Raw genomic sequence first — 24,919 nt, forward strand, 5'->3', positions numbered from 1 at the left:
CTCATATGAATTATTTTACATAGTCCAAGAATGAAATGTGCTAGTATTTCCTCGCCAGAGATAACATTATTATATATACTATTGAACTGCAATACTTTTTTATAGAATACCTAACACTGCTACAGTGAATTTACTTTTGGGGCCCTTTCACTGGAAGGTCATGCTTTCCATTAAACTTTTAGATATCCTGCTTTTTAAATACAATGAACCCTGCCTTGTAGGCAGTAAGGCCTACGTAGAGGTGACTGATTGATATTTAAGAGGAAGGTTTATGCCTGCCAAAAGAGGTTATCTTGAAAGGTTGTATTTGCAATATGGAAACTGCAAAGTCAGGATCCAATGGTAGGTCTGTGTTAGACCTGGCATCATTGGCATGAGTCTCTCCTCCATTTTTTTCTGTTTGCCTCCTCTGTTTACGATGTTTTTGCTGGATTATTGCTTTGGGCACTGTGCCACTGCTGATCAGTGCCACAGTGCAAGTGCTCCCTATGTTAAATTGTTACATTGATTGGTGTTACCATGATTGGCTCGGTTGACTTACTGTTCAGACCCTAGTCTAGTGCACTGCGTGTGCCAAGGGCGTGGAAGTTAACTGCTGCTGGTGGGCTTGCAGCACTGGTTGTGCCACCCACAGAAGCAGCGTGTAAAATGTGTCTCAGGCCTGCCACCGCGGCGCCTGCGTGCAGTCCCTGACTGCCATGTCGACTTGGTAAGGAAACCTACTTACCAGTCTCTAAACCTTCACTTTGCCACATTTCAGACACCTCTATGGTAGGCCCTAGGGCAGGGTGCATTGTTGGTAAAAGGTAGGTCATGCCCTGATGTGTGTGGCATGACCTAATAGCGAATTACAGCCATTTTCGTTTTTCACTATTGAAGGGCTACCTGCCTCCAATAGGCCAGACTGGGCAGACTGATTATTAACTCCATTATAATCTATCTGACTCAGGGAGCATGGTAGCATGTCGAGTTTAGTATCCCTGAACTCAGAATTTAATAACACACCCTTTAGGATGGATGGTTTTTAAATTCTATGTTTGAAAATAGCACTTTTAGAAAGTGGCTATTTTCTTGTCCAACTATCTACCGGTCTCTGCTGGTTTGGTGTGGGTGTCAGGGGCTGGGTGGCTCCAGAGGTCTGAATGAGTCAGTGTGGGGTGAATGGGGCGTTTACACATAGAGTGAGGGAAGAGTAGCCTGCCCTGCCTGACACAATTCTGGCTCCACCTCCTGCTGGGCGACTGATAGCCCTGCTCCTGCCAGTGACAATACTGGCTCCGCCTCCTGCTGGGCGGCTGAGGACTCTGCCCTGCTCAGTGAATAGGCCAGGTGCCTCTGCCTGGCAACACCCACAACAAACCTGAGATGGTGGGAATCTCCCTGCTTGGACAAAGGGAACAAAGGGAAAAAGGGGTATAAGAGAAGGACCCCTGAACCAAGAACTCAGATCACTTCTGACAAGGAAACCTGTACCAAGGACAAGAAGCCTGCTGATCTAAGGACTTGCCTCCCCTTTCTGCCAGAGTGCTGTTTTGCTGTGGAGGAACCTGAAAGCTGCTTCTTTATTTTTGCCAAGGAACAAGGAGAGAGGAACTTGGTGTGTACTCTCTGAACACTTGCTAGGAAATCTCCAAGGGCTGGAAGAGTGCCAGTCTCCTGCTGAAGTCACAGGGCCAAAGGACTTCACCATTTGCTGAATTGCTGGAAAGTGTTGTTTCCAGTACACAAGGGGAAATCTGCAGTCTCGACGCCGCTGACGCCGCCGAATCCAGCTCGACACCGTGAGTAACGGCTCCAGTGTCCCGAGCCTTCGACGCCGGCCGCCGGGCCCGATCGACGCCAGCAGCAACGCCAGTGAGCAGTGGGTATCGGCCCCGGCTCCAAGTGACCCCGTCTCGACGCCGGTATCGACGCCAGTGAGGAGTGAGTATCGGCTCTACCTCCAAGCGACCCCGTCCCGACGCCGCTGCTGATCGCATCGACTCGACGCCCTTCTCGACGCCGTGAGCGCTGCTCCGGCCCGACATCCCTCGACGCCGCTGCGGATTGACCCGACTCCGAGGCACGATCGACGCCGACCTCGACGCCGACATCTCGACGCCGTGGATCATCGTTTTCTTCGTTTCTCAAGGTACTGTACTTGTGGGGTCTGTTGCAACTCCAGGCTCGACATAGCGCTCCTCGCGGTCAACGCCGAACCTTGGGAATCTTGTAGACTCGACGGCGTGTGACTCCTGTGGGGGTTACATTGTTGCCAAAGAACTGTGCTCAGGAGAATACTTTGCTAAAGAACTATTTGCCAAGAAGAAACCTTACTTGAACTATTATTTTTCCTTCCAAAGAGTATTTATTAAGACTGTGGTATATTTTTGTCGTTATTGGGTCTTGTGCTAAGCCTTATATAAAAATACTATTTTTATAATAACTTCTGTGTCGTGTCCATCTGTAGTGTATTCACTTTATTACTGTATGTGGTCATAAATGCTTAACACACTGCCTCTGAGATAAGCCTGTCTGCTCTGCCAAGCTACCAAGGGGGTAGCAGGGGTTATCTGAGTGTGTAATCCCCTTTCCCTGACTAGAGTTGGTTGGTCCCTATTTGTCAGAAGTGTATACCTCTGCCAACTAGAGACCGCCGGTTCTAACATTGGTGGCAGCGGTGGGATTTGAACTTTGCATTTATGACTCATGTGCAGTGATTAGTGTACGCTACATAGTGAAAGCAGACCATAACGCAGCCACAATCTGTTTTGGTAGGATATCCTATTTTTGTTCTCCGCTTTCCTGGATCTGATTTTTCTAAACACTGCCAGTTTTGACCATGGAGAATGCCGGAGCTGCTACACCTGTGGAGAATGTTGTGGGGGAATTCGATAAGGAGAAGATAGATTCCTACACGCTAAAAGATCTAAAAGGATTTTGCAAGCAGTTTAAAGTTCCTACCACAGGTGTCTCAAAGAAAGAGGGCTTCCTCAAAGCGCTGAAGGCCTGGTTAGAGGCCAGAAATCCCTCTGATCCGGTGGTGGTACCGGAAGAGGAAGAAGAAGAGGAAGAGCCCACAGGTGGGCCAGTGTCATCTCCAGGCAGTAGTGCGTCCTCTAGGAGCCTTTCCCCCGAAGAATTAGAAGACAGGGAGAAGGAGAGGGGATACAAGTTAGAAATGGCAAAACTTAAATTAGGAGGGCAGTTGGAATTAGAGAATGCGAGAAGCAAGAGAGAAGCTGAAATGGAGAGCAAAAGATTAGATTTTGAGAGAGAGAAATTAGCGTTTGAACGTGAGAAGATGGTGAGGGAGATGGAGCTTAAAACTAAGAGTTTAGAGTTGAATCCCTCTGGTGGCAGCACTCCATCCGTGCCTGCAGAAAGTAGGTTTTATTTTCCTAAGGATGTGATCAAAGATTACAGTAAGAATGAAGATATTAGCCAATGGTTTAAAGCGTATGAGTTAGCATTGTTGGCCCACCGGGTCCCTGAGAAGGATTGGGGAACGGGGTTGTGGAGCCGCTTTACAAACGAGGGGAGAGATACCTTGTTGAGCCTTCCTGCTGAGGATAGGATGTCTTATACTCATATGAAAGATGCTTTAATGCTGAGATATGGCTTAACCCCAGAAAAGTACAGACAAACCTTTAGAGAATGTAAGAAGTTGCCTGGTACTACGTGGGTTGAATATGTGTCTTTTTTCTGCAGAACCATGGATGGTTGGATAAAGGGTAGCAAGGTTGATAGTTATGATGCTCTTTATGATTTGTTTGCTTGGGAGCACTTGTCTAATAACTGTTTTCCAGAGCTACGCCAGCACCTTGTTGATAGCAAGCTATCTAACCCTAGAAAACTTGCTGAGGAGGCGGACCGCTGGGTCAGTACCAGGGTCCACAAGGGTCCAGTGGGAGACTCAGCCAAAGGTGGGCAGGGTCCCCAGCAGAAGAGTGGGGGGGACAGGGGTAAACAGAGGGAGTTTCAGAAAGGGCCCCAAAGTAGTCCCCAAGGGAACCAAGGGAAGGGTTCCCAGCCTCCCCCTGTAAAGAAGCCAGAGGCCCCGACAGGTAAACCTGTTCACAGGGGCCCCATGACCTGCTATGCCTGTAAGCAGGTGGGACACCGTTATTATGATCCCCAGTGTCCCATGAAGGATTCGAATGCACCGCCGCGTGCACCCCCTCGTCAGGTAGCGAGTGTAGCCCTGGGAGGGGAGGAGATGGGTGCCCCCGGTGGGTGGGGTCCCGCAGAAATGTCCCTGGTCTCTTTAGGAGACGTGGAAATGGTCCCTCCAACCCCTCTGCCTAGTAACACTAAGAAATATAGGCAGTGGGTGACCATTAATGGCCATAGGGTGGAAGCTCTCAGAGACACCGGAGCGAGTGTGACAGCTGTCAAGTGTCACTTGGTGTCCAGAGAGCAGGTGGTCCCTCATGCATTCTACCCCGTTGTAGCTGCCGACAACTCACAGAGTCAGTGTGAGGTAGCTCAAGTTCCCTTTGAGTGGGGGGGGGTCTCAGGTACTCTTCAGGTTGCTGTGAGGCCCGCCATGCCTGTTGATTGTCTCTTGGGCAATGATTTGGAGGACTCCCCTTGGGCTAAGGTGGAGAGAAAAGCGCATCTGGAAATGTTGGGTCTGCCTGAGTGGGTGTGTGCGACCACCCGGTCCATGTCAGTCAGTAAGGGTGTTGATGGGGGCCCGGAGCCTGAAAGTATGGCCCAGGTCCCAACCGTGAAGAGAAGAGGCAGGGGGCGCGGGAAACCGTCCCCCATCGTTCCCGCGGTCCAGGAGGGAGCAGACCCTGAGGGGGATGCCCTGGAACCGACAGGAGAACAAGTGGCCGAACTGGGAGACCTGCCCGAGCTGACCCATTGGCAGCAGGATGGTGGTCCCTCCAGGGAGGAATTTTGTGCTGAACAGAAAGTGTGCCCTTCTCTTGTGGGTATGAGGCAGCAGGCCTCAGCCCAAACGACAGGTGATCAGTCAGGATCACATTGGGTCTACTGGGAGAACGATCTCCTGTATAGCGAGCCTAAGGCTGCTGAACCTGGGTCAGCCCGTGTGCTGGTGGTACCCCAGCGCTTCAGAGCCTTCCTACTGGGGTTGGCTCATGACGTTCCGTTAGCTGGACATCTGGGGCAGGACAAGACCTATGACAGGCTTGTCACCCATTTTTATTGGCCTCAGATGAGAAGGGATTCAGATATCCATTGTAGGACCTGTCAGACTTGCCAGGCAAGTGGGAAAAGCGGGCGGAAGCAGAAGGCTCCCCTCCAACCTTTTCCCGTCGTCAGTACCCCCTTTGAGCGAGTGGGAATTGACATTGTGGGGCCACTGGACCCCAAGACAGCCATGGGCAACAGGTTTATCCTGGTCTTGGTGGACCATGCCACCCGGTACCCGGAAGCCATCCCTCTCCGAACAGTGACGGCCCCCGTGGTGGGACGGGCACTGATGGGTGTTTTCTCCCGCATGGGGTTCCCCAGAGAGGTGGTGTCAGACCGGGGCACCAACTTCATTTCGAATTATATGAAGTCTCTGTGGAAGGAGTGTGGGGTAACCTACAAGTTTACCACTCCTTACCACCCTCAAGGTAATGGGCTGGTTGAGAGATTCAACCGGACTCTAAAAGGCATGATCATGGGTCTTGAAGAACCAATGAGGCGTAAATGGGACGTCCTCTTGCCATGCCTGCTGTTTGCTTACCGTGAGGTGCCACAGAAGTCTCTAGGGTTCAGCCCCTTTGAGCTTTTGTATGGTCACCCGGTAAGAGGACCTTTGAGTCTGGTCAAAGAAGGCTGGGAGCAATCTCCCAGGAAACCTCCCCAGGATGTATATAGTTACATGCTGGCCTTTAGGAACCAGACTCGGCGCTTCAGAGATCTTGCTCAGGCAAATCTGGAGGCCAGCCAGGAAGAGATGAAGCGGTGGTACGATCAGAATGCCACTCTGGTCGAGCTTCAACCTGGTCAGAAAGTTTGGGTCATGGCCCCTGTGGAACCTTGTGCGCTCAAGGACAGGTGGACCGGACCATTTGAGGTTGTGGAGAAAAAGAGCGATGTCACCTACTTGGTGGACTTGAAGTCTCCCAGGAACCCCTTAAGGGTCCTGCATGTCAACCGGTTAAAGCCCCACTTAGAAAGGTCCGAAGTGGGCATGCTCCTTGCCACAGATGCTGGGATGGAGGAGGAGAGTGAGCCTCTTCCTGACCTCCTGTGTGCAAAAGAAAAAGATGGGTCAGTGGATGGTGTTGTCCTCTCTGACACACTGACCCCTGAGCAGCAGCAAGATTGTCGCCATCTGTTGGTACAATTCCCTGATCTGTTCTCCTTAATCCCTGGTGTCACTCAGTGGTGTGTCCATGATGTGGACACTGGGGACAGCACTCCTGTGAGGCACAAGGCCTACAGGGTGACTGAAAAGGTCAGAGCATATATCAAGGAGGAGGTCTCCAAGATGTTTGCCTTAGGGGTGGTTGAGTCCTCTAGCAGTCCGTGGGCCAGCCCAGTGGTCTTGGTCCCAAAGGCTGCAGCGCCTGGTGCTTCACCAGAACTTCGGTTCTGTGTGGATTACCGAGGACTCAATTCGGTCACCAAGACTGACGCGCACCCCATCCCCAGAGCTGATGAGCTCATCGATCGGTTGGGGGCTGCCCGGTACCTTAGTACGTTTGATCTAACGTCTGGGTACTGGCAGATCGCCTTGACTGATGGGGCAAAAGAGAGGTCTGCATTCTCCACACCAGATGGGCACTACCAGTTCCGTGTGATGCCCTTTGGGATGAAGAATGCCCCTGCCACATTCCAGAGGTTGGTTAACCAGGTATTGGCCGGGCTGGAAGATTTCAGCGCCGCCTACCTGGACGATATAGCAGTGTTCAGCGCCAGCTGGGAGGAACACTTGCGCCACCTCCAGGAAGTGTTGTTGGCCCTGCGCAGAGCAGGCCTCACAATCAAGGCTAGTAAGTGCCAGATTGGGCAGGGTTCAGTGGTGTACTTGGGGCACCAAGTAGGGAGCGGCAAGGTGGCCCCCCTGCAACCCAAGATAGATACCATCCTGGCTTGGGAACCGCCCAAAACCCAGACTCAGGTGAGAGCCTTCTTGGGTCTCACGGGTTACTACAGGAGGTTTGTCAAGGGGTATGGCAACATTGTGCACCCCTTGACCTCGCTGACTTCCAGGAAGCAGCCGAGACTTGTGATCTGGACTGACGCCTGTCAGAACGCCTTTGACACCCTGAAAATTGCAATGTGTACAGCACCGGTCCTCCAGGCACCCGACTTTTCAAAAGAATTCATTGTCCAGACAGACGCTTCAGAGCATGGTGTGGGGGCTGTTCTAGCACAGATGAATGAGGAGGGCCGAGATTTACCTGTAGCCTTCATCAGCCGGAGGTTACTTCCCAGGGAACAAAGGTGGAGTGCGATAGAGCGTGAGGCATTTGCTGTGGTCTGGGCGCTGAAGAAGCTAAGACCCTACCTGTTTGGGACTCACTTCCGGGTTCAGACAGACCACAGGCCCCTCAGATGGTTAATGCAGATGAGGGGTGAGAACCCAAAGCTGTTGAGGTGGTCCATTTCCCTACAGGGGATGGACTTTACGGTGGAACACCGCCCTGGTACAGATCACGCCAATGCTGATGGTCTGTCCAGATTTTTCCGCCTTAGTGATGAGGACTCCCTGGGTGAAGGGTAGTTCTCCCCACATTTCAGCTGGAGGGGACACGTGTTAGACCTGGCATCATTGGCATGAGTCTCTCCTCCATTTTTTTCTGTTTGCCTCCTCTGTTTACGATGTTTTTGCTGGATTATTGCTTTGGGCATTGTGCCACTGCTGATCAGTGCCACAGTGCAAGTGCTCCCTATGTTAAATTGTTACATTGATTGGTGTTACCATGATTGGCTCGGTTGACTTACTGTTCAGACCCTAGTCTAGTGCACTGCGTGTGCCAAGGGCGTGGAAGTTAACTGCTGCTGGTGGGCTTGCAGCACTGGTTGTGCCACCCACAGAAGCAGCGTGTAAAATGTGTCTCAGGCCTGCCACCGCGGCGCCTGCGTGCAGTCCCTGACTGCCATGTCGACTTGGTAAGGAAACCTACTTACCAGTCTCTAAACCTTCACTTTGCCACATTTCAGACACCTCTATGGTAGGCCCTAGGGCAGGGTGCATTGTTGGTAAAAGGTAGGTCATGCCCTGATGTGTGTGGCATGACCTAATAGCGAATTACAGCCATTTTCGTTTTTCACTGTTGAAGGGCTACCTGCCTCCAATAGGCCAGACTGGGCAGACTGATTATTAACTCCATTATAATCTATCTGACTCAGGGAGCATGGTAGCATGTCGAGTTTAGTATCCCTGAACTCAGAATGTAATAACACACCCTTTAGGATGGATGGTTTTTAAATTCTATGTTTGAAAATAGCACTTTTAGAAAGTGGCTATTTTCTTGTCCAACTATCTACCGGTCTCTGCTGGTTTGGTGTGTGTGTCAGGGGCTGGGTGGCTCCAGAGGTCTGAATGAGTCAGTGTGGGGTGAATGGGGCGTTTACACATAGAGTGAGGGAAGAGTAGCCTGCCCTGCCTGACACAATTCTGGCTCCACCTCCTGCTGGGCGACTGATAGCCCTGCTCCTGCCAGTGACAATACTGGCTCCGCCTCCTGCTGGGCGGCTGAGGACTCTGCCCTGCTCAGTGAATAGGCCAGGTGCCTCTGCCTGGCAACACCCACAACAAACCTGAGATGGTGGGAATCTCCCTGCTTGGACAAAGGGAACAAAGGGAAAAAGGGGTATAAAAGAAGGACCCCTGAACCAAGAACTCAGATCACTTCTGACAAGGAAACCTGTACCAAGGACAAGAAGCCTGCTGATCTAAGGACTTGCCTCCCCTTTCTGCCAGAGTGCTGTTTTGCTGTGGAGGAACCTGAAAGCTGCTTCTTTATTTTTGCCAAGGAACAAGGAGAGAGGAACTTGGTGTGTACTCTCTGAACACTTGCTAGGAAATCTCCAAGGGCTGGAAGAGTGCCAGTCTCCTGCTGAAGTCACAGGGCCAAAGGACTTCACCATTTGCTGAATTGCTGGAAAGTGTTGTTTCCAGTACACAAGAGGAAATCTGCAGTCTCGACGCCGCCGAATCCAGCTCGACACCGTGAGTAACGGCTCCAGTGTCCCGAGCCTTCGACGCCGGCCGCCGGGCCCGATCGACGCCAGCAGCAACGCCAGTGAGCAGTGGGTATCGGCCCCGGCTCCAAGTGACCCCGTCTCGACGCCGGTATCGACGCCAGTGAGGAGTGAGTATCGGCTCTACCTCCAAGCGACCCCGTCCCGACGCCGCTGCTGATCGCATCGACTCGACGCCCTTCTCGACGCCGTGAGCGCTGCTCCGGCCCGACATCCCTCGACGCCGCTGCGGATTGACCCGACTCCGAGGCACGATCGACGCCGACCTCGACGCCGACATCTCGACGCCGTGGATCATCGTTTTCTTCGTTTCTCAAGGTACTGTACTTGTGGGGTCTGTTGCAACTCCAGGCTCGACATAGCGCTCCTCGCGGTCGACGCCGAACCTTGGGAATCTTGTAGACTCGACGGCGTGTGACTCCTGTGGGGGTTACATTGTTGCCAAAGAACTGTGCTCAGGAGAATACTTTGCTAAAGAACTATTTGCCAAGAAGAAACCTTACTTGAACTATTATTTTTCCTTCCAAAGAGTATTTATTAAGACTGTGGTATATTTTTGTCGTTATTGGGTCTTGTGCTAAGCCTTATATAAAAATACAATTTTTATAATAACTTCTGTGTCGTGTCCATCTGTAGTGTATTCACTTTATTACTGTATGTGGTCATAAATGCTTAACACACTGCCTCTGAGATAAGCCTGTCTGCTCTGCCAAGCTACCAAGGGGGTAGCAGGGGTTATCTGAGTGTGTAATCCCCTTTCCCTGACTAGAGTTGGTTGGTCCCTATTTGTCAGAAGTGTATACCTCTGCCAACTAGAGACCGCCGGTTCTAACAGTCTGCAATCATGTTTGCACTGTCACTTTAGTGGGTGGCATAATGGGCACTGTGGTCCAGTAGGGACATTTATCTTTCAGGCCCTGGGTACTCTTGGTACCATTTACTAGCGACATGTAGGTAAGCTGAATATGCCAATTAAGAGTAGCTAAGCTTTAGGTGTCAGATAACATGCACTAGGGCATGTTTAGAAGAGCCTCCTAAAATGGGAAATCTACAAAGGCAAAAGCCTTTTAACTGTTGCAAACACTAAATTAGAGCATTTGGGACCATTAAAATGCTTAGTGCATCTGGCATTTCAAATGCTTAGTACATCTGGCATCTCAAATGCTTAGTACATCTGGCATATCTTGGAGAATATTCGGAAGGTATCAATTGATTGCTCCACAGAGACATTACTGGCAAATGGTGGGGGGCAATGGTCAAGTGAGCACAGCATCTGAAGGGCAAATGTGTGAAGACAGTTTCCTTCAACTCCATCTAAGAATGTTGCAAAGGCCTGAAACCAGGGCTTATAGCTGCCTCTTGATAGAATTGTAGAAAGGCAAAGAAGAATTAACCATTAGTAGTAAGGGTGATTCTCAAAAGTTTGCTCACCAAAACGCTTGCCCCACTGGTCAGCCAGACAATTTATCCCATGAAAAAAGAGTGGAAACCACAATCACAAAATTCCCAAAATGCTGAATCAAGTGAGAGGTATTCTGCTGTAGGATTCATTGAAGGATCATATTCCACAAGGGATCTCATCTCTTATAGTGATAACATCAGAAAGATCATAAAATTATCCTCTCAATCATCCTCATTCCCACTTCTTTCCCCATTTGGAAAAGATCCACGTGTGAGAAAAATGGATGGCAGAAAAGAGCACTGAATGGTCCAGAACATAGAGCTGGAAGATTTGGGGTTTGAGGATGATGGGTGGTGAAAGATACAATGAACTCTACGGAAATGCTTAAATACACTTCAGCATATCAATTATCTTCAGAAGCAAGCAGCTAAGAAGGTATCAAGCATCAAAACAAGTTAAAATAGGCTGTACTTAAGATGTAGTATATGTGTCACTTAATTTCAGGGATAGAGGGCAAAATGAATAAGCATTTTTGCATATAACTTTATCGAAATGTGTTTTCAGGCTCTCTATGTCATGACATCTGAAAACACACCTAAAAAATCTTTTATAGGCACAAATGAAGATTTAGAAAATCATTCAAGACTGTCATATCTTATATTTGTGAGTATCCCAGAGGGTGGTGAGGATTCTCTCCATAAGATTCCCTTTTTAAATAATTTAATTCAGGCCTCCATCCCAAACCTCAGTAAGATCAACTCAAACAAAGATATAACAACTGTCAGAGCTCATAGGCATGGCTGTCTACATACAATCTTAGTCTTCATTATGGATTTTGGAAATATTGAACAAAACGAGTGGGGTGGAATCATTTAAAAAGGGTCAGACTTTTACATATGTTATGTTATGTTATGTTATGTTACACCATTTATAAAGCGCGCACAGCTGCCCCAGCAAAGGGACGTCCCGGCGCTAACAGCAGTTTCCAAAGGAGTTCCGGTTAGTCCATGGGGAAAAGAAAGGTCTTGATAGCTTTCCGGAAGGATGTCAATGAGTCTAAGCTGCGGATTTTCAAAGGAAGGGAATTCCGCAGCTTAGCAGCAAGGAGACGGAAGGACCTACCACCTGCTCTGGTATGCTTAACACGTGGGACTGACGCCAGAACCAATTCGGAAGATCGCAGTAGGCGGGCCGGAACATAGGGAGTAATCAGGCCCGACAAAATCTCAGGTGTGGAAGACTTTAAAATTTTAAAGGTAAGACATAAAGATTTGAATTCAACTCTTTTAGGGATAGGGAGCCAGTGAAGGCGGCGGACCGCGTCTCTACCAGAGCACGTTCTAGAGAGTCCAAGTAAAGTTCGTGCGGCAGTGTTTTGAACACGCTGCAGACGGTTCAATTCCGTTTTATTGGCTCCTAGCAGCAGGGAGTTCGCATAATCTAGTCTGGCTAAGACAGTGGCCGGAACTATAAATTGGCGTGTGGTAGCGTTAAAAAAAACCAAAATGGGCTTCAGACCACGTAGAAGGCCAAAACAGGTGCCTGCAGTTTTTTTGGTGTGATCTTGGAAACCCAAGGTGGAATCGAGACAAAGGCCAAGGTTCTTTACCACCAGCTTGGGGGTGGGGGCCGTGCCCAACGAGGATGGCCACCACTGAGTGTTCCAGAGTCCCTTGTCCTTCCCCACTAGTAACACCTCGGATTTGCTGGCATTGAGCTGAAGACAGTTCTCCGTTAGCCAGCCAGCCACGGCCTCAAATCCTTTGCGGAACTTGGGGGCACCGTTGGTCTGATCATCAGAGAGGGCCACCACCATCTGGGTGTCGTCCGCATATGAAACCAAACTAAGACCATGGTCGCGTGCAATCATTGCCAAAGGCTGAACATAGAGGTTAAACAGAGCCGGACTTAAGGCCGAGCCCTGCGGGACTCCCTGCTTAATATGCTGGATGGAAGAAGCAAAAGGGGGAGCATAAACCTGAAAAGATCTATCTGACAGGAAAGAGCGGAACCATTCCAGAGCTAAATATTTTACTCCAGCTTCCTCAAGCCGGCGCAGTAAGATCTTATGAGAGACCGTGTCAAACGCGGCACTCAGATCGAGCAAAATGAGTGCCGCAGTTTGACCTTCATCTAGAATGGACCGCAAATACTCATTAACCGCCAGGAGAGCTGTTTTGGTGCTGTGGCCAGCGCGGAAACCATTCTGAGACCGGTCCAAGATCTTACTATTGTTTAGAAAGTCAGAGAGGACTTTATTGATGTGGGCCTCAGCCACTTTAGCAACCCAGGGCAAGAGAGAGATAGGACGAAAGTTTTCGGGTTTAGTGGGATCCAGTGATGGTTTCTTGAGCAGTGGGAGCACTTTAGCTTGCTTCCAGGGTGTAGGGACTACTGCCGTGCTAAAAGAGGAATTGATGGTCTGTAATAGTGGAGTGAGAAGTACAGGTAGGCACTCCCTAAACTGAGCCGGTCTCATGGGGTCAAGAGGAGAGCCAGACTTAACTTTGGCACTCAAAGTGAGAAACTCCTCCTGAGAAATGGGGGGAATGACCTTTAGTATGGCATTAGAGATGGATGTTAAAGGCTTCTTTAGAACCCTAGAACAGTTGGGGAAGGATTTATAAATGGTTTCTACTTTTTGTACAAAGTAGGAGGCCAAATCCTCACAGTATTGTACCGAAGTGATAGGAGAGGTAGATGGGTCCTTCCTCTTTTTAAAATCACTCAGAATCTTAAAGATACATTTGGTGGGATTGTTGCTGGAAGCTATCTGGTTAGTGATAAAGGCAGCACGTGCTGACTGTATGGCTTTATGATAACCTTTGATAGCATCCTGATATCGTTTTTTTTCTACAGGGTCGTAGTTCCTCCTCCAGGCTCATTCACGTTGTTTACACACAGTCCGCATGGCTGCCAAGGAGTCAGAGTACCAAGGATTGGAGCCTGAGACACGGCCCTTGGACCATTTAGCGGGAATAAGAGTGTCTAGTGCTGCACAGATCCACTCACAAATAGTCTTGTAGGCTTGTTCTGGGTTGGTGTCAAGGCAAGGAGTACGGGAGGCCAGGAGGGCTAACAGATCGTCCAGCCTAAGTTTGTGCCAACAACGTTTGAGAGTGGCCTTGGAGGGAGCTCTGGGCATAGCACCCACCTGGGGGAGAGAGATGGTGATGAGGTGGTGATCGGTCCAGCAGACCGGACTAGGTGGTTTAACCAGGAGGGAGGAGATATTAGAGAAAACTGGATCAAGTAGGTGTCCAGCCACATGAGTAGGACTCAGTACCAGTTGCCTTAGTTGACAGGCTTCGAAATCTGCAATCAGGGAGCTAACTTCTGAGTCTGACAGGAAATCAAAATGGATATTTAGGTCACCAATGAGACTAAAATTGGCTGATCTCATAGCCCATACGTGGACGGCTTCCATGATCGCTACTTTGAATTCTGCTGAAGGGCCAGGAGGGCGATAGACCAATAAGCCGGAGAAGGAGTAGTTGGCAAAGAGAGATAGGGTAAAACGAGCGCACTCGCACCCTGCCACATCCTCCTTGACAAAAATACAATGCAGGGAAGATTTAAAAATCGCAGCCAGACCCCCACCTCTAGTTTCTCTATTAATGGTGAGAATGGTATATCCCAGAGGAAGAGCGAGGCCGGGTTCAATTACTGTGTCTTTGTTGAGCCAAGTTTCAGTAATAAAAAAAACATCCGGCGACTCATGCTCAATGAGATCATGAATCTCACTATAGTGCTTGACTAGAGAGCGCACATTCAGATAAAGTATTTTAAAAGGGGTCTTAATCCGATTTGAGGGTGGAGGAGGCAGAGCCGGGTATAAGTTATACCTACAGTTGTTACAACAAAAGGGCCCCTCCAGCACTACTCTAGAAGGAGATTGACAAGGATATACACTTTGGCCGATGGATAATAGAGATTCTCTAGAGTATTTAAGCAGCCTAGGGTTTAAACTAGCAGCATGTCTGGCGTCTGGCGACGTCCAGGCGCGGACGGGCGCAGACGGGCTTGCCTTAGGCGCGCCGGCGGCGCACCAACGGCGTGCCCGCTGCGCGTGTCAGCTGCACGCCCGTGGCAGCTGGAAGTGCCGAAGTTTAATACAATTTAAAAACGAAGCAAATAGAACAGATAAAAACTCATGTAAAATACAATGTGCGAAGCAAGGCGAGCGCGCAGGCAGTTAAGTAAGCAGTTAAGTAAGCTTCAAAGTAATAACGAGTGCAGACACTACCTCCCGGCTCAAACCTCAGGAGACAAACTTTGTCAAGTAATTATTATATTAATTATAATATCTATCTGGGAAAGTCACTTTTGTGCTCTCTATGGTATTTCTGAGCCTGGTGGTACGTCTGATAACACTACTGAACCCCAGCGACCCCAAAGTGCTAGTGGGGCTGAAGACCATGGACGGTCAATTGCCGCCCGTCCATGCCTTCTTGCAGATGAACTAATCACCTTGCCCGAGGTAGAGGCAGCACTAGGAAACTTGCTCCCAAATAAGGCTCCAGGTTTGGACAAACTGCCAGGGGACCTTTTTAGGACGCAACCAAAAATATGGGCACCTTATCTGGTTGCTTTATTTAGTGATTAGACTATTGCATGCATTGCTCCTATCACCTTTTATGTCTTTTTGGGAAAAGATAATGACAGATCAAATGAGGGGTATCATAAAATCTGCGTTTGTGCTGACAGTACAGACAGTCATGATGGGTATTTCTAAAATATTCTAGTTAGGGTCGGTGATTTTGCCTGACTATGATCATGATCACACGCTTATGAATTATGAAAAACAGGATCATTCGGGAACCTTTACGGCTAAAACAATGGTGAACCATATTATAGCAAACATATGAAGGAGAAGACAATGCTTATCAGTTGAAGGGGGTTTCGGAAATGTAAGGGTATTCAGGACCCAATATTTTCATTGCCAACATTATGTGTAAAAGATATGGGGCACATGTATGAAGCTATATTGAGCTCGCAAGCACTGCAAATCGCAAAAAACAATGTTTGCAAACGCAAAATAGACTTGTCCTATATATAACATAGGTTTGCCGTGCAAAATAGGTATTCACAAATTTTGTGAATACCTATTTTGCAAGCCTCCAAATTGGCAAATAATTTCTACAAAATCACTATTTGCGATTTCGCAAATAAATGTATGAAAAATATCGCAAATTGGGAATCCCTGAAATTTGCAATTTTGCACATGGATTTTACCACCAACTCAAGCCAGGTGGTAACCAGGTGCAACCTATTTAAACAAGCCCACAATGCTACAGAGACTTCCACAATGGCAGCACTGTATGTGATAGCCAGGAGGATGCGAATTCGAGCTGCAGCACAAAGAAGGAGGTGACAGGAACGGATCTTCAGAGTGCGCATCACTCTGTTCCAGCAGACTGACGAGGAGATCCCTGAGAAGTATAGGCTGGACACAGCTACCATTATGGACTTGATAGATGAGCTAAAACCCTTGCTGGAACACCCAACACGCAGGACCCAAACCCTTCCAACCCATGTGCAGGTCCTGTGTTCACTGCACTTACTGGCCTCAGAGTGTTTCCAGGGGGTGATAGTAGCAGCAGGAGGGGTCTCCCAGAGTTGTCTGTCACGCTTCTTTCATGCATTTTTGGATGCAATGGTACAGAGGCGACATCATCACATCAATTCCCCAGCACACAACAGGCATTACAGCAAACAAAACAGGACTTCTACCAGATTGCCCAATTTTCACACGTCATTGACTGGAAAGATGAAACCCATGTAGCCCTCTCACCCCATCAAACAATGAGTATGTATTAAGGAACCGCAAATCTTATCATTCACTCAACATACAGGTCATCTGCAATGCTAAATATTTCATCACCGATATTGTCGCAAAATCCCTGGCAGTACACACGACTTCTTTATATTTAAACACAGTGGAATATACAGACGTCTCACTGGTGGGGATTTTGGCAAGGGTTACCTGCTAGGTAAATGCATGTCTAACACTCCAACATACAGTTAAGGTCTGAAGTGAGAGGAGAGTGATTAACCTCATGTCTTTAATCCTGTAGGAGACAGTGCATATGCTGTGCGAGATTTCATCATAACACCGTACCTCAATCCAGCCAATACAAGGGAGTGAAGAAATAAACGTGCACACAACTCTATGCACTGTGTAATTGAATGGACATTTGGGATACTATAGAGCCGGTACCGCTGCCTGCATAAAGCGGAGGAGCACTACAATACAGCCCAGATGCCTGCTGCAAGATTATGGCTACTTGTGCCATGCTCCACAACATAGCAACCAAAAAAGGCATTCCAGTTGAACTTACTGATACAGATTCATCTGAGGATGAGCGCCCAGGTTCATGTTGCAGACCAGCAGGTGGTGTAGGGGCCGCTGCCGGCCGACAGACGTGATGAGATAACACGAAACTATTTCTAGGTGAGTAATGATGACACAATGCAAAAGTTGATTTGTGCATGACTGTTTTTTATTCCTTTAGCTGCAGGTAAATATCAGTCACACAGCCTAAACACACACTGTATGTGTGTCACAATATGTTGCACATGTTATGTCCACAGTGCATGGATGACGGCCAAACAAAAGTCCACATGCAATGGGTTGCCTCACCCATTGGCATTCTGCTGTGGTTACAGTTTATTTTTTCCGTGCTCGTCCTCAAGGTGCTGACTGCTCTCCTTTGAGGCATCCGGTGTTGTTTCCTGCCTCACACTGTGCCGTCTGTGTTCCGCAATTGGTGGGGTGATGCTGCTTCTGCTGGAGAGCTCCTCACTGTCCCCTGAGCCCAGGAGTCCTGTGCCACCCATGGTAGCTGTCTGCAGCTGTTCTACAGCATTTGTCACCTGCACCAACCCTTTGGCCACATCCTGACTGCAGTGTGTCATTTCAATGTGCATGCTTATTGAGCGGCGTGACAACAGGGAAGTGGCAGTACACAGGCGGTTGACCGCCTTGCTGTAGGTGTCCAGACGGCTGTAAAGACGTTGTCTCCCCCTGCGTCTGGCTGCCTCGTCCCTGTTCATGGTGGCACACAGTTCTTTAATTGCACCCATCATTTCCCTGATGCCCTCCTTCATGTCACTCAGGTTGTGGTTCACAGACACCAGCTGTCGGTGTATTGACCTCATTGATTTCGTTTGCAGGTGCTGTACCTTTACCACGGTGCCTTCCAGTCCGGCAAACACCGTGTGATCCTCAACAGCAGCTGCGCTTGTGGTTGCCCTTGGCCTGCGTCTCCTGCATGTTTCTTCCCTATGGTGCACAGGGGGCTGTTCTTGGACCTGTTCTGCATGCTGTCCCTGATCTGCCTGGGCCGCATCCCCTATGGGCTCTGCTTCTCCCTCTAACAGTGGAAGTGGAGGCACAAGATGACGCTGTCTCCGTGGGACAGGTGTTGGCAGTGGGGTTTGCTGTGTTTCCTCTTGCCCTGCCTGGTCCCTGTATGTGCTGCCTCTTCAGCTCCTGAACTGTCTTCCTGTGTTTCAGGTAGAACTGTAATCAAAATACTGTGTTCTGTTTCACATTGTTCACTGAATAAAGTTTTCTGATTTTGGCTTCGCTACATACTGTCTAGCGTTTTTGCCTTTACTGATTTACTTATACTGATTCTACATTGCTGTGTCTCATTGCTCCACTGTATGATGCGTGTGACTACATCTCCCATGATGCATTGTTGGGTGTGCTTTTTACTTTGTAGTTGGTGCATTCCTGAGTGTGTGATTGAGAGGATAATGTGTCAGGGATGATTCGGCATGCATCTTACCTTGTCTGGTGTTGGGAGGGTCAGAGCTGTCGATGTCAGCCACACCACTGCAACTCTCTGGCTGTAGGGTGGACTCCACCAACTCCTCAAGGGGCATAGATTCAGTTTCAGTGGATGTTCCCCCCAGTCTTCTTTGCCTCTGCCAGCCTGGTTGCCACCTTGTTCTTGGACCTGAAGTGCATATCGTACCAGCGCTTGTGCAGGTCACCAACAGAGCGCTGGGTCACACCAATGGCATTGACCTTTGCCTAGATGTCCAGCCATATTGTCTGCAGCCGCACTTGGCGCTGACACTGGGGCGCGCTGCTTTTAGCACTAACTTATAGGTTTAAAAGACCCTGCTGCAGAGTTCCTTGTCTGAGAAGCAGTTTTCAACAACAATAAAAATGGCGAGATAACGCTATTGATTAATGCTCCTGCTTCAGAGAGGGGAGATTGGAATTTTGTCTAGTGGAAGTTTTGAATCTAAATACAGTAGCACCGAGGGTTAAGGTGCCTGCTGTGAAGAACGTGCTCTAAGCAGATTACAAAAATAGCTCAGTGTGTTATCTATTTTGTCAGAGAGATCCTTTTGCTACTTGCAGTTCATAAGTCACAATCCTAATATAACACAGTGAGCTATCAACTGACATGAAAGAGCTACATGCATCTGCAAGGCATAGGTTGAGACATTATGATCTTCCCCAGTCTCTAACTATCCTAATGTTGCAAAAATGGGTTTCTGGGTATAAATACATTCTTATTAGTAAAGTCAACCCCAACCAGCGTGTTACTTTTAAATCTTGTGCTTATGCTTTTTGCGGCCAAGCAATATTTAAATATAATGCTTGGCCATTTGCATGACTTGCACTTTGTAGTCCTCATTGTCTTATGTAACATTTCCTATACACCGATTTACAAACAGATGATTCATTGTCTCTGTATAATGTGTGTGTGATGTAAAGTGCTCTGACACCCTACACTGGTCTGAGTAGCTCTATAAAACAAATTAAATGCATGTGGGAGGGGTGCTGTGGAGAGATGAGGGGCACAGGTGGAGGGTGGTAGTGAGGGAATCTGTGAAGCACGTCACTGGGTTTGAGAGGGAGCCAACAAAGGCTGTTGCACCAGGCACCACTAAAGCCAGCCCTGTTCACCACAACAACACAAATATTACAGTGTGTGGCCACCTACCAAGTATATTTTCTTGGCATAGGTATTCTACAGCCTTCCAATTGCAGATCTGACTGTCAAACTGCTCACATTGTATTGAATGAATATTCTCTAACGCCTTGGAAAAAAATAATCTTATCCCAATACTCATTTTAATACCGACTTTATAGCAATTAATGATCGTAAGTACCCAACAAGCAATGACTTTGTGCGAGTTTCCTACATGAGCAATGCAACCTCATATACTACCCAACACTCATATTCCCCCTACTTATAACTGTACAAAATCCAGTCACTGTGGTAAGAGCTAGACCCATCTGCAGAAATGTCAACAGAGACAAATGCTGTGTCTATTGTTTCGCACAACTAACTATAATAAGAGTGCACCAGCCTCTGCGTCTTTACCATTCTCAAGACTGCACCTAATACCATTAACAAAAGGCTGTTCTGTTAAATAACAAGCACTACGTAATATATTTATTTTATCATGCTGCCTTGGCATTCTCAATTTTAATATGAAAACTTACTGAATCCTGTGGTGAATTCCTCCAGTGAAAGAGAACCATTGCCATCTGAATCCAGGGTATCAAATACATTTTCCAGTTCATCCAGACTGAGTGGTAATTCACCATGAAGCCTCTGAAATGAATCAAACATTTCTAATAAGTTAGAAAATAATAAAGACATTAGGCGTGAGCTCACATTGTGTAAACTCATTTGTTTAGTTAAGTCAGTTAAGTCAAACACAGTTAAGTATTTCAAGGTAGAGTTATACATCAAGGAGCAGCTACCATTAGTTGCAAAAGAACAAGGTAGCAACCAGTTTGTATTAAACCTAACTAGAAAGAGAAGCAATCAAATATAAAAAGTCACCATCAACATTAATAGGTCTGACTTATAAATTAAAGTGATACCTCATTCATTGATAGACTGAGGCACTGAAACGTCAACATACATTCACTCTGTCACTGATCTTTGCACTCATGCATTCCTTCATCCACGCAATGACACATTTTTTCATTCACCTATTTGCAGACCCACAATAAAATACAAACAAAGATAAATTAAAAGATAAAAAATAGAAAAGTGAAAACATGTTGCTGCCTAAACAAGAAATGCATATATATTTTTTAGCCATTTATTAAGTGCAAACAAACACCCATAAGAAACTCGGCACTATGCTTCCAATATTTAAAAAAAAATTAAGCATATAATGGTTTTAAAGTTGCAGCATGGCCACCACATTTAGAATCTTGATTTGACTTTAACTATTAATGATAACATAATTCGTAGCACCCTATTTTGAAAACCCACAGCAGGAAAGAGAATTTTGTATGGTACCAATAATCACCCTAGAACTTTGAATGGAGCATACCTTACGGGGAGGGAAGGGGTTGCTCTGTGCTAAACACAATTGCAGCAATAGTGAGAATTTTGATAGAGTGCAGGAAGATTACTGAAAGACAGAGGATATCCTGTTTCAGGATTGGAGTCAGCCAAAAGACCGGGTCAGAGAATACTCACATCAGGACCTTGAAGTAAGTAAAATTGAACCTCAAGTAGAGCCAAGGTGAGATTTATTCCTGAATTTTCAACAGACACAGATGCTGTTTGTAGAATATTTCGCAAAAGCTGGCATATTTTGAGGTTAAATAACACGATTAGCCAAACATTAAATGTACATCCATAAATCACATATAGCAGAAGCACTTCCGTCAAAGTCAAATCAAATTCAGCTTTATTCTATTGTAAAGTAATGCAATCATAAAAGCAATTTATGCACATTATAATCAAAATAAAAATTTTTAAAATTGGGAATCGACTGAGCAACAGACTGAGGAACAATAACAGACACCAAAATTCACAATTTTGGTGTCTGTTATTGTTCCTCCTACTGTACAAATGTTCCTATGTCTGATTGTCCTTTTTACTTGAACTAAAAGTTATACTTTATAACTTTTTGTGTTTTTGTATATAATATATATTTTTTTTACTTTATCGTTATGGTTGAGGTCTGATCTTTAGCCATTTATTTGTGATCGTTTTATTTGATTCAATTTAATAATGAGATTTTTTTAATATGTCAATAAACTTCAATTGATGTTTTTTACTAAAGAAAGGTTTTTTCCATTGATAATTTTCCAACATTTCATGCGGAGTAGTTACAATTGAGGTTGAAAGCGTGCAAGTGGATGACAGAAATAAGTGATCTTTATGTGGCATAATTCTTTATATTAGTTCAAAGAGAAAAATCTTTTTAACTACAAATTCATTTAAAGACAATTGTGGGACATTTGCTAGAACCACAGTATAAGGCGTTGTTTCTGGCGGAAGATTGAAAATCAAATTAGGGGATATGCCACTAGCCCTCCTCTGATTAAGAGCCGGACTACATGGCTTTCTTGAGTTCCTATCCAGATCCCCCACCCTCACAATTGGTGCGGCTCTTTTTGGAGCCAACGACTGTGTCAATGACTTATTCTGACTTTGGTCGGTCTGATTATGTGCATGGGACAATAGTCCAACATTTACATGGGAGGACCTGGGTTTCGTTAGATCATGGTTAATATCTGGGCGGGGTTTAAAATTAAAACATTGTGTCACAACATTGATGCCATTTCCCATATCATCTCCTATCCTTGGGAACATCGAACCAGCGCCCCTGCTATTACCTGCGTCAATATTGGGTAACTGAGTTAAATCACGAGGCTGTTCTAATACATTTAGCCTTGCTTCAATTTGACATAACTTCTGCAACAAAAGAGCAAGAAGGTTAGATACCAATTGTTCTAATCGGTTTCATAAAATGTCCTCGCTTGACCATACAGGGGAACTATTTATGTTAGTGGCCAGTGACAATGGTGGTGAACGGGCATTATCTTTCGCCGCCGGAGAGCTAGGTTGACAGACTGTGTTGCGAGTCACTCGTTGTTTTTGCTTCTGGACCACACCTTTTTTCTTCCTTGTGATAGGGTCATGTCCTTTTTTGGAGCCTTTATTTATGCTTGCTTGCTGCCCTCAAGTGCTAACACCATGAATACATGACCCCGACAACTGCTCAGTCAAAGGACTCAATTTCGAGTTGTTAGGATTAAAAGAGGCACCATATATATCTGTAATATTGTCAGCAGATGGATGGGCAGAAGAAATTTCCAGGCCATTACTAGTACCAAAATTGACAAGAAAGAAGAGATTGAGGATCCAGAGACAACCGCCGCTCGGTTAATGCAATTTTATGAATAAGTGCAGATTCAGTACGAACAAGAAAGGCATCTAGGGTCCCCACCACCCCAGTGCCCACCCCTGACTTGCATCTACTCATGGTTACAAATAATTAACAGTTGGCCTCAAATAGTCGTTATCCAACAGGTCTTAAATGTAGTCCGCACGTTGAATAACCACACAACTTACTACCAGTACATAGATGATTGAATTGGGGCCCAGCTCAGCCTCTTTCAGGCTCGGACGGGCGCAGACGGGCCTGCCCTTGTCCCGGGCTTCGCCCAAGCACGGCACGGGCACGCCCACATGCGTCCCGTGCTACGGGAGCCCTCGCGCTGTTTTAAGCACCTCCTGGCGCATCTGGTGACGGGTCGGAGGTGCTTCCTCAAGGCTCCTGGGAAGTGAAGTCTGCCTCCTCTCCACTCGTGGCAGTGTTTGTGATGACAGCAGGGCAGGGCAACAAACAGCAACCAACAGCCAGCGGTATGTATTACCGAAAATGAAATGTTTAAGAACGAACTCCCGTGCTGCAGGAGCCCTCGCGCTGTTTTAAGCGACTCCTGGCACTTCTGGTGACAGGTGGAATGTGCGCCTTCAAGGTTCCTGGGAAGTGAAGTCCACCTCCTCTCCACTCGTGGCAGTGTTTGTGATGACAGCAGGGCAGGGCTGGGCAACAAACAGCAACCAACAGCCAGCGGTATGTATTACCGAAAATGAAATGTTTAAGAACGGACTCCGTGAGGAACTCTCTAATCCATACCCATTTTTCATCAAAGGCGAGTTTGCAGTTAGAAATGTCTAACACAGGAGTTACCCATGCATGAACTGTAAAGCATCTATGGAACCAATCCCTTATTCCCACTTTGAACCGCGTCCACTCGCTGCGGCACCACCAAAGCAAAGGATTTTCTCTGGTGGTGCCGTAGCAGGTGGCAGTGGTATCAGCCTGCTTTGGGTGACCCATGAGGCTCTCTGACATTAATGCAGATATGGCATATCTTTGAGTTTAACCCGGCTGAGATTACATGCATGCTGTGTGGAGGAGAAATGCCAACTTCACGCAGCATGTTTGTCTTGAAGAGACCCCTACAAAATAACACAAGGGTCGAAACATCAATTGTTTTATTGGGATTGTCAGAATGTACAAAACATATTGTGCACAATAATCAATGATTATATCTTGGACTATTTTATTCTACAAAGTTTCAGACATCTTTTTTATATATGGATCATTGTAAATAATGCACTTCACTGCCCTTTTTGAGCACCGCACCGTCTGCACTTCACTTGATGACATGCATATGGTGGTTCAAAAATAAACTGAACAATACTGTTGGATAATGTAGGGATTGGATTTGGAGTGTTTTGCTTATTAAAAGAGAGTCCCACTGAACTGTAAAGCATGAATAAATAGTGGGAAGGTCAATTTATATAAAATATCAGGTAAGAAAAGATCAGTTAAAATCACAAAATGACTCAACTGCAAGTTGGACTATACAGGGCACTGTTTGGTATGTCCATGTAAGAAATGCGTTTTAGAGCACAAACATGAAATAATAACGGGAGATCCATCAAATGCAGTGGGGAGGCCTTTTCTGGCAGCTCATACTAGAAACTCCATTCTCCTGAAGTGGTATTGCCCAGATAGGGTAGTCCCCAATGAAAGAGGAGGCATTAGGGCACTGATGTTGTGCAGACTGGAGTCCAGGTTTATTAACCCGCAGAACAAGACCCTCAATGGACTCAACAGTAATGAAGAACTGTCTGTTCATCTAGGTTAGTGAAGATTTTTCAAATTAAGGGCAACAAAGTGTATATATTGTAGAGTTGGAAAGAACATTGCAGAGCTCCCAGTGGAATTATAGCACATGGCACTTTATGTAGAACTATTATACCCCTTTCTGTCCCATTCAATTGGGTCAGTCTGACGGCCTGCCAGTACACATTTTTATTGGTCTTCATTGCTCTGTTTTGTATACACAAGTTGGCTGTTCTATGTTTTTTGGTGTATTTGGTCTATTTGCCTTTTTGTTTTAAAATGTGAGTTAGAGAGAGGAATCATTCAAAAATGTTTTTTGAGAATCTCTTGAGTTTTGATACAAGTGTTATGAATTTCCATTTAATCACATTTGGTGGTCATTTGAAAAATATCTACATTAATGAAATTCTTTGGACCATCACTGTTCCA

At 46.8% G+C, this 24,919-nt stretch overlaps 1 protein-coding gene across 1 annotated transcript in view; it reads right to left on the reverse strand.

Moving 5' to 3' along the window:
- CRACR2A (calcium release activated channel regulator 2A) overlaps positions 1-24,919 on the reverse strand; it is a 727,465-nt gene that overhangs the window by 399,281 nt on the left and 303,265 nt on the right. The window contains exon 3 of the mRNA XM_085652578.1: positions 20,037-20,148. Within this exon, the coding sequence (XP_085508704.1) occupies positions 20,037-20,148 (112 nt within the window). The remainder of the gene's footprint in view (positions 1-20,036; positions 20,149-24,919) is intronic.

This window comes from Triturus cristatus, chromosome 4_1 (assembly GCF_964204655.1).
Source record: "Triturus cristatus chromosome 4_1, aTriCri1.1, whole genome shotgun sequence".
NCBI classification, from domain to species: domain Eukaryota; kingdom Metazoa; phylum Chordata; class Amphibia; order Caudata; family Salamandridae; genus Triturus; species Triturus cristatus.